Source organism: Gadus chalcogrammus, unplaced genomic scaffold, assembly GCF_026213295.1.
Source record: "Gadus chalcogrammus isolate NIFS_2021 unplaced genomic scaffold, NIFS_Gcha_1.0 GACHA059, whole genome shotgun sequence".
NCBI classification, from domain to species: Eukaryota; Metazoa; Chordata; class Actinopteri; order Gadiformes; family Gadidae; genus Gadus; species Gadus chalcogrammus.
The window spans coordinates 30,001-40,383 of NW_026613494.1; the positions used below are offsets into that span (position 1 = coordinate 30,001).

General features: G+C 42.5%; 1 protein-coding gene across 3 annotated transcripts; it reads right to left on the reverse strand.

Moving 5' to 3' along the window:
- Nucleotides 1-2,041: 2,041 nt before the first annotated feature.
- On the reverse strand, nucleotides 2,042-9,276 carry lhx2b (LIM homeobox 2b). 3 transcript variants are annotated; one of them, XM_056584983.1, is made up of 5 exons: nucleotides 9,055-9,276; nucleotides 7,678-7,880; nucleotides 6,929-7,299; nucleotides 4,216-4,421; nucleotides 2,042-2,329 (listed from the first exon to the last, which is right to left on the reverse strand). In XM_056584983.1, exons 1-5 carry the CDS (start codon nucleotides 9,253-9,255, stop codon nucleotides 2,042-2,044), a joined length of 1,269 nt encoding a protein of 422 aa, XP_056440958.1. In that variant the 5' UTR covers nucleotides 9,256-9,276. The 3 variants fall into 3 exon arrangements, with proteins under 3 accessions (XP_056440958.1, XP_056440956.1, XP_056440957.1); XM_056584981.1 differs by having other exon boundaries at nucleotides 4,216-4,414; nucleotides 6,913-7,299; nucleotides 9,055-9,255; XM_056584982.1 differs by having other exon boundaries at nucleotides 4,216-4,414; nucleotides 6,913-7,299; nucleotides 7,678-7,871; nucleotides 9,049-9,255.
- Nucleotides 9,277-10,383: the final 1,107 nt, after the last annotated feature.

The window sequence follows — 10,383 nt, forward strand, 5'->3', positions numbered from 1 at the left end:
GCTTAATAACACCCTTGAGAGAGAAGACCAGGAGAGAACACTGGGTTTGAGGGAAAACGATATCATTCACTGTGTTTTGGTATATCTCTCTCGTACAGAACTAGGAAGACAGGAGGGATGTGTACCAGCCGTGAGACGGAGAAAACAATGGAACAAAAAAGTCTCACCGGGACCGACACCGGGGAAACACTCAGATCCCGGGATGGTAAACCAGCAGGGGTCCCGGGGGGTGGTTTAAAGGGGTTTCTCCTCAAACACACCACCTCCCACAATGTGCTCTATACTTTACGACCTTCCCCCCACCCACACAAACGCACACACATTGATATTAAAGGCGTCGTGTTGTCTGTAATGAAGGGGTCGGGTCTGAACTCAAAAAGGAATCTTTCAACAAGCTGGGGTGTGATCCATGTGCTTTTCTTTTTTAGTTTCTATTTTCATTTTGTACTTAATTGAAATAAAAGAAGATCAATACCAATTGCATATGATATTTGTAGTCTCTTTCTATACATGCAGGTTTTGAATTAGACATCGGTTTTCTGATATTATTATCTATGGTTTCCTGAAAATCGGGAAAAACATACAGAAACACAACCTCACTGGGAAGTTTGCCAAAAACTCAACTGCAGTTGCAAACCATTCCGTCTGGATTTAATAAAGAACTCTGACTCTGATTTAGCTTGATGGGTTATTATTTAGTTATTATTATGATTGAATGATTATAATATCATTCAATCTTGGATTCAGATTTCTATGGATTGTAAAATAATGTGAAATGTAAGTGTAAAGGAAAATGAATTATACTCTCTGCTAGGGCTGGGCGATATGGAAAAAATATCTTCTCATGATTGTTGGAATTGTACATGATATTAATAAATATCACAATATGCTTATGAATCCAAAATACCAATAAAAAGTGTACTAGTTAACTGAGCGTCATTATATTGAAACATATGGAAATTTAAAATACAATAATACTTAACCCAGCCTATGCTGTCATCACATCACTCACCTGGTGCTATTTGATCTACTCTGATCCAGTAATCACCACACCCATGTGATAATCTGTTAAAAGAGAATGTGTAGTTTCCCAGTCTGTTGGAACAAGGATCAGCTGTTTTCAGCCTACTCCTGGTTACTCCTGCTGTAGCTCCAAACATGTTTTTATAAAGTCGAAGTGAAGTGAGAACAGCAGTTTCTAGATGTCATGTTCATATTTGGCAGACGAAGAACCAGAGCTGTTCTATGTTCTGACGGGATAATGAGTTCACCATCTCTTCATCTGACCACTAAATACTTGTCTTGCTCTTTACTGCAACACTCTGCAGACATGTTTGTAACTGTACACGCGATGCACAGACATGCAGACTATCAACACACACACACACACACACACATTAATCTCATGCACGGCCACAAACATCTCTGTCAAGCGTTTAGTTTTCACGAGGGAAGAAGTACCATAGGGCATTGTCGTGTGATATTGTAACCTGTTTAATCTGAATTTCTGCATCTCCAGTTTACAATCCATCTAACAGTCACTCCTGTACAACATAAATACTGTTCTGAAAAAAAAAGAAAAAAAAAAAAAGAGTTTTTCAAAATCAAGCAGTTTCTCCCCCCCCCCCTCATGTTTCTTTCTGTAAACAATGAAAAATGCAAATGCAAGTCTGTGCAGAAGACAACACGTCAAGAAAACAACAACCGTTCCATCGGTAAGGCTTGGCTGCCTCACGAATATCTCCCAAGGTCTCAGAGCAAATTCAGATCTGTGTTCTTGTCTTGTTCCATCCCCCCCCCCCTCCCCTCCCCTCCCCTCCCCAAGTAGTAGGTTATGTTGTTCTCAGAAGTCATCAGTCCTCTGCTCGCGACGTAGATACAGTTGTAGGGGGGAGACGACGGGGCCAGGGGGTGGGTGGAGGGGGGTCTTAATGGAGAGTTTGATCTTCACCCCTCGCCAAAGAGGGACAGCAGCAGCAGCAGAGAGGAGGTCGGAGGAAGGCGGGGCGGGGGGGCGGGGGGGGGGGGGGGGGGACCTCTATCAGAAGAGGCTGGTCAGGGTCGTCTGTGAGGGGCTACGGCACTCGTGCACGTCCATGGGCCCGCCGCCCAGCACGGAGGTGACGGTGGGCATGGTGGGGTTGGTGAGCTCGGTGAGCGTGGTGGGCGTGCTGGACGGGGGGCTCATGGAGCCGTTGGAGATGTCGGAGACGGGACCGGACGGGGTGCCCCCCGCCATCACCGAGCCGTCCGACGCCTTGTCCCCGCTGCCGCTCTCCTGGCGCAGCAGGTTCCGCCGGAACTTGGCCCTGGCGTTCTGGAACCACACCTGGGCAGAGCACAAGGAGCGGCGGGTTAAACGCCAGTGCACCACGAGGCCTGCAGTGGCATTGGTTAAAGGACCTTATCACAAGGACCCTACCGGTGGGGGCGATCCACTCAGCGTAACTGCCTCTCCTGGCTGCACAATAAACACCCCTTACTGTTATTATCTGCCTAAGAACATTTTTGCCCAAACACGTCTGCCACAAATTCAAAGAATAGAAATGTAGCACTTTGGACATTTTGTAAAGTATGTCGAGTCGCTTTTATGTCGTCTACAAACTCTGTAGCCCACTGACACATTGGTTCCAAAAGACGAAATAACTATCTTGCCATTGTTTCCGTTTGTGGCAGGCGCACTCACGCTAAATGCTGCTCCGCACAATCGGAACAAGGAGGTATTTTTGACAAAGGATATTGGGAACAGATGTTTGATAATCCAGACCGGTATTTACCTTGAAGGTAACGTGGGAAGAAATTCACTTCACTTATCACAGAAGGTAAATTAGGGATATTATTATGATATGACATATGATATTGTATTATATATATATTATGACATATATTATATTATAGAATGGATAGCACTATTCAAACACAAGGTCTGTCAGAGCGAAACAACATGTAAGACAAAGTGAGATACTATATTATACTCTTATGAGTACTATATCCCTTTTAAAAGACATTTACAGGCTAATCAATGCAATCCAATAAAAATTTGAAAATGGAAACATAAAAGTATGAATATGCCAGTACAGACAAACATTTTAATATAAACTGTTGTGAAAGAGACACTGACCACCTTATCCAAAAACTTGGGCGTTGAATAGTTAGTTTTTTAGTTTTCATAGTGAAAAAATAGAAGTCGTAGGCGCAATACTTTGAATAGTACTATTCTTAATTCAGAAGTAGTAATACTACCACAGTTAGTAGTAGTAATACGGTAGCAATAGTAATTTATGCAAAACGTTTAATAGTTACTCTTTACATATTGAGGTATGTGGTCAGAAATTAGGATATATATTTACTTTTTTCTTGGTATATATCAGTTTGTAAATATCGTCCATGAAAATATGGTGGGGCATCATAGGAAAACAAAATGGGAGTTAGTGGAGGGGATTAGGGAGGGGGAGATGGGGGGGGGGGGGGGGGGGGGGGGGGTATATAGCATGCGTCAACTGCATAACAGGCGAGGAAGAATTAAAATGCATCAAAGCAAAATGAGTGCTTTGTTTTCCGAGCGTGTTAATGAAAGCAGCCGGTTTGTTTTCCCTCTCCTCCATAAAGCCTTTAGTCTCGTCTTGTCTCAGCTCCCCAGATGATTGGCTGTCGTCTTGACGGAAATCAAACACGCGCTCCTCTACGTGCACTGTAACGTGCGCTTAAAGCTTTCTCATGAGCCACGTCATCTGGAGCTATGAGAGTTTTGTTTCTCTTTAGTGTTTCAGTGAGAATACACAAGACATTTGGATTTGGATTTCAAAGAACAACAAAGTGGTCTGTAGTTCTCTCTGACTGATTAAAACATGTTTTTTACATAATAGCCTAGAATACGGCGTTTTATTTATCTTTTCTTTTATAATTTGTTTTTAATGCATTCCATGCACACTGTTCGAAATTCATTTCATGCATAGCCTACCAATAACGTCAATATCTGTTTCAGTGAGAGCTATTAAACAACAATAGCTCTCCCTGCTTCTCTTCCTTTAATAAAAACGTCTGAAATACCATTGTCCTCTGAAGTGTTGTTTTTTTTTTGTAAGAATTTTGCAGGTTTAAAAAAAAATATATATATAAATAAATACAGAACAAAACCCTTGGACATTACACATTCAGTTTTTGTATTTTTTTTTTTGTAAATCGAAACAAATGCGTCCCGATTGGGCCAATTACCTGTAATACCCGCTTGGTGAGGCCCGTCTTCTGCGCGAGCTGCTTGAGGTCCTTGGCGTCAGGGTTGTGGTTGATGGCGAAGTACGACTTCATGGTCCGCAGCTGGTGGTGCTTGAACGACGTCCGCATGCGCTTGGTCTTCTGGCTCGAGCTGTACTGTGAGTCCCGGTCCATGGAGTCCCCGTCGTTCTCATTACAGCTGAGGGCTGCGGGGCAACACACACACACACACACACACACACACACACACACACACACACACACACACACACACACACACACACACACACACACACACACACACACACACACACACACACACACACACACACACACACACACACACACACACACACACACGCAGACACACACACACACAAGCACGAATAAATACATAAATAAACGATGCTTTTGTGCAAAAGGTAACCAGCGCACTGCAGGCTTAAAACAACAATTAAGACATAGGATTCGAACGTATGTAAGGTTATTTTAGCATTCGATTTATTAAATACGAATTTATTTTCTCCCCTCAAAAAAACAAAATAAATATAATGACTTAAAGTTAGACTATGTTTGAATGGTTTCGTCTATATGATCAGTCATTAAAATGTCATTCTGACCGATTTTAGTGTGTTTGCATTTACATACATAATGATGTTTGACCTTTTGCCTTTTTCTTGACATTTTATCCGACATATCGGAATTATCACCAAAAGAAAATGTTTGTTTGCTATAGTTATAACGATATAAACGTTGAACGCAATTGTAACTTATATTGTTAAAAAATATGGAAAACGATTTTAGTGACTAAAATCATTAGACACTAAAATAAAATGGTCTCCCTTCACTCTGTATGTTTTTATTTTTTTATTCAGGCTAAACCCCCTCGTCTAGATGTGTGCGTAATAACGAGACATATTCCCGGATTGTATTTCCTTGGCACAGCTGAAGGTGTTGCTGAATGCATAACAGTTCCTCTTCAATATTAAACACAGCAAATATGAAGATTATTCAGCGGAAGCCGACAGAATAACACTTCACTTAATGAGCCTACAAACGCCAGACCGAACAAATGTCGCTTTTTGGCAAAACATAATGGCCATCGTTTTAAAAATATTGTGTAGACGGAATATTTATTTATTTGTGTCTTATCCAACTAACCCTCTTGTTTTAAGGACATGATTGAAGTGGACCTGCATGTCGTGTGGGTTGAGTTTGACGAGTTAATCTCATTCTCTGGTTGGGTTGGGACAGGAGAGGGCAGTAGCTCCCCTGTCCCTCTAATCCACAACACTAAACTCTTCTGGTATCATTCGCAACAACAGCCTAGAACCAATACCCGCCTACTTTCCATATTACCCGAACTTAGGGACAGACTCAAACTGCAAAATAATAGGTTTGTTTTCATTTGCTTCTCCCTTGTGACTTTGTCTGTGTGATCCACTGGAAGCCATCCAAAAGTTTTTTTATTATTCATTCTGAATTTCGATAAGACTTTCGTGTTTTCTTATGATTCTTAAACATGGACCTGCTTTCCCATTCGGTTAAAAGCTGCTCAACACGTGTTATGCTGTTTGTTTGGGCTAGTATAAAGGCCTATTCTCGGTATTTCCTCGACTGAGTAACTCGTCATCAAGTGACATCGGTTTCCCTTGTGCAGCCAGCACCCAGTTGGGCCCCAGCAGGCCCCTGAACGCACAAAGCGGGGCTGGGGGTGAGGGGTGTGGGGTGAGGGGGTGGGACTCTAGACGGCTATGGGGGCTGACAGGTGGAAAAGAGCGAAAGCAAAAGCCGGAACATCAAAAACTTTTTTTTCCTAAAGAGGCCACTGGAAGAAAAAAAAAACGAGCCCAAGAACTCTTCATAGTTTTACAAAATAGAAGGACAAGAAAAGTAACCGAAAAAACGTACAAAAGCTTAAGTCTATCACAACGTTTAACCGTGGAGAAAAACAAGACGAAACGAATAAAAGCAAACTACGTTTGTTTTCTACGTTTTTAGTCGGTTGGTAATATTTTTTAGATCCCCATGTTGTTAAGTTGCAATATTTATTAAAGCCTTAGCCTATGTTTTGCTAATCTTTTGCTTTTTAAAGAATTCCTTGTTCCCCTCTGGCCGTGACATTATTCGAAAATGGACATTGAGTTATTATGCAGACCGCCAAGACTAATTAAACTATTTTAAAAACGACAAATGAAAAGCCTACATTTCTAATGCTATATATTTTTTTCAGCAAGCCTGCTTTCGCCTATGGGACGCCCATAGGCCAACAATACTACTGGATTAAGTCTGTGCATAACGTATATTTGTTCAAAATATGGGATTGTTGGCGTTTATTGTTTTGGAAAATGAAGGAAGGATTTTACATTTCCACCGCAGTACCCGATGTTAACATGACATGACTTGTTAAACACTGAAACTGTTAGATTGTAGCCTAGTTTAAGAATAGACTCATAATTAGTGTGGTCGCAAAGCAACCCATACGATTGTTATTGTGTTTGTTTTTTTCGTTTTGGTGGTAGTATAAGCTTCAGCACATCTATATTTCTGTTCTGTTTTTGTGTTTTTTTATTTCCCAGCAATTGCCTACTTTCCATAATGGTGTATGCATATGCGTGAGTGTATCATTGTTTGTGGGTTCTACTAGTTTTGGAGAACGTACTCTCCACCTTAAATTCGTCCGGCATGAATTTGAACTTTATATGCTTCTTACCCGCATTGTAGGCCGCTAGCTCGGCCCCTGGCCCCGGACTCTTCCTTTTCCTTGGCCGGCCCTTCTGCACGGTGCCCACGCCGTTGAAGTAGGATATTCCCAGCGTGTTGCCGGAGCCCAGGCCCTTATGCGAGACGACGTCCCCCGGGCTAAAGTGGCTCTGGTACTCCCCCTGAACTAGAGTCTCAAAGTGCAAGCGGCAGTACACCAGACTGTCCTTCATGCCGAAATGGTCTCCCGTGGTCAGCATCTTGTTGCACGTCGTGCACGTGAAACAGTTGAGGTGGTACACCAAGTCCCGAGCGCGCATGACCATCTCCGAGGCCGAGATGCCGAGGTGACACCGCGCGCACCTCTGGACGGAGAATCTTCTGCGGAGAAGACAGACGTCTTGTGAGAGTAGGCACGATATCACTTATTTGACACACACTTATGAATTATTAAAAGTAGCCTACTGAAGTATGCTTAAGACGGAATGTAAGACGCACCATAAAGTACAACGACCAAGCGTTTTCAAGACGAACAGGGAACCAGCTTGTGAATTTGAAAAGTGTATAACTGTTCCTAGAATGTGTAACCTAATATGACAATACCAAGCTTCTGAGTCTAGCTCAGATTTTATCTTGCACATTTTCTCGCCTTGTTATTTTATGTGGTGGTTCTAGTTTTAGTATGAATGGGAGTTGGCTCTTTTCCCTCCCGTGTGGACCGGTGACACCCGAGTAGACCTACAGCAGGCGAGCCGTTACCTGTAGTAGTCCTCCTTGCAATAAATGCTGCCGTCCTTGCTGAAGCACGTGAGCTCGGACTCCAGGTGCAGTTTGCACTCGCAGCACTTGAGACAGCGCATGTGCCACTGCTTATCCACCGCGAGCAGGTAGTAGCGGTCCGCGATCCTTCGGCCGCAGCCTGCACACAGGGCCACGCGATCGCTGTTCATGCACTGCAACGTCTGCAGATACCAAAGTTAGGAACGAAGTTGGGACAAGTTATTTCTCTATCGCAGTTTACTATGATTTGATTTACGGTCAAGTGTTTAATGTTTGCTATGGTAGCCTATGTTGTCTCCTTAATGCTATTTTGATAAAAAATAGTACAAAAATATCAGGCCTATCGTTAAGTAGGCTACTCTACTTGGTTTTTGCGTGCATGATGTTTATTATAGTGCATAATAAGAAGATTGTGATTTTGGAATATAAAAATAAAGCACGCACGCTCACATGCACTAACTCTATCACACACACACACACACACACACACACACACACACACACACACACACACACACACACACACACACACACACACACACACACACACACACACACACACACACAGATTACGTACGAAAGCCTTTGTTTAAATCGTTCAATAATTTAGTTGGCTGAAAATAGAATCACTGCCTAATAGTTCCATAATTTGAAGGAATGTAATTTTTCATTACATATAGGCTACTTTAATAGGTGATGTTCTTTCCCCATATTATAAGAAAAACGATGGATACATTTAATAAACGTAGGATAATTTCCCCTATTAAATCTAGGCCTAATTGTCATTAATCGGATATATTTCAATTGAAAAATATGTTAATAATCCATTGATGGGTTTCTGATTTCTCTTTTACTTTGTTTATCATGAATTAAAAAAGTGTTCTGGTTTTAGTGTAAATTAAATTATTCTGTTTTATTTTAACGGTGCACCACAGTTCATTTATTCTTTGCAATCATTGTAAAATATTTATTTACAAATGGCCTTGACTATTATACTTTTTTTAATTTGGGAACTGAGCAACAGTACACAAAGAGTGTGCTTGTTTCATAAAAAACAGTAGGCTAATTGCACCGCAAACATTTTCTAAAATACAAGTTAAACATAGTGAAATTACGAGGTAAAATTATCTCTACAGATGAACAGGTCAATAACAGTAAATAACACATATTCCAGGGTGCTAATTTAAAATACATTTTAGTTTGGCAAGCTTTCATTTGGGCCAACCAAACTTCCAGGCCCCTAACGTCCACAATATCGTAAACAGCTCTGGAATTCATTTTTTTTAATAACTTTTGTAGAGTTTAAAGCTTTTTTTTTTTAACCCAGAACTAGACGGTATAAAGCATGACTCCTACCGCTTCGGTCTCTCCCATGTCGATAGCAGAGCTGATGACCGTGGACTCGCTCTTGCCCCTCCGCTCCATCTCCTCCACCACCCCGTGCACCCCGTGCACCCCGTGCACCTCTCCCCCGGACAGGCCGTGGAACAGCATGGTAGCCGCCGACGGGAGGATATTGAAACTGTTCTCCTCGGATCTGCAACCCAGGATTTCCATCAGACTTTGCAACTTTAGACCGTGCAATGTCGCCGGAGGAAACAAAAACAAAACAAAGTCCTCCTCGTTTCTTGTCACAGGAATTCCAGTTCAGGAAGAAAAAAAAACCCGCAGAAGAAACAAGAACGTGCTCTCCACACTACCGTCTCATCTGCCAATGGAAATCTTCTTTCGAATAATCATCATCATCATCATTATCATTAATAAGCTATACAGGCCCGGTTAATTAATGATTGCGGGTCTTGATTAATTGTTTGAGTATATTCTCTGTGATTAGCAGGATCATGGATCTCTAGTTATGAATTGCGTTTGCGGTATAATTCCATGAACAACATACCGACTATGGAAGCCCGGTGGGTCTCGGTACCGACGACTCTACGTCGGGAATATCAGGCACCGACCAGGGAAATATTATCCTCTGACCACAACACTCAGAGGCTGGTCTGGCAGGCGGCACTGCCCAACAAACCAGAAAGAAATCTTCTGGAGTCAAATGCCGTCGAGTGAAAAATATTTCCGACAAATTCTGACAGGAAGCCACAGAAAGAGAGACGCATCTTCTTCACACGGAGCTCTTCTCCTCCGGCTCTACTGAGTTGCTGTCCCAAGTTGCAGAATAAAAATGACTGGAACAGCCCGAATTCAGAACTGCAACTGCCGCCCTATACCTCGTCAAGAAGAGGATAAAAACACACACGTGTAGTCTTTAAAATCCGGTAGTTGCTGTGATTCGGGTAGACGTGGTGGTGTTATCAGTCTGAGAGATATATTTAGTTGTAACGGGCTTCGTGAGAGTAAAGAGGAGGAGTTGGCCAAGCCGCTGGCAGCTCCACTTCTGTTTCCCCCCTCCTTCGGTCTCGGCCTGCACCCCCTTATCAACTGGGACTGCTACGTCACTCCCGGTGCTGTGGTTTCATTGGTTGTCCGGACAGCACCGAGCACCGGCTTGTTATTATACCGATGAGAGGTACACGGTGTAGTCCTTCCGCGGTTACGCGCGGTGCGGGAGAGTCTCCGTGACTGTAGAGATGCTCAATAGTGGAAATGTCAACTCCAAGCCAACGAACATAATTATATCGAAACATGAGAAATATGCTTTCATTATTGTCGTTATTGTTCTTTTTTCTT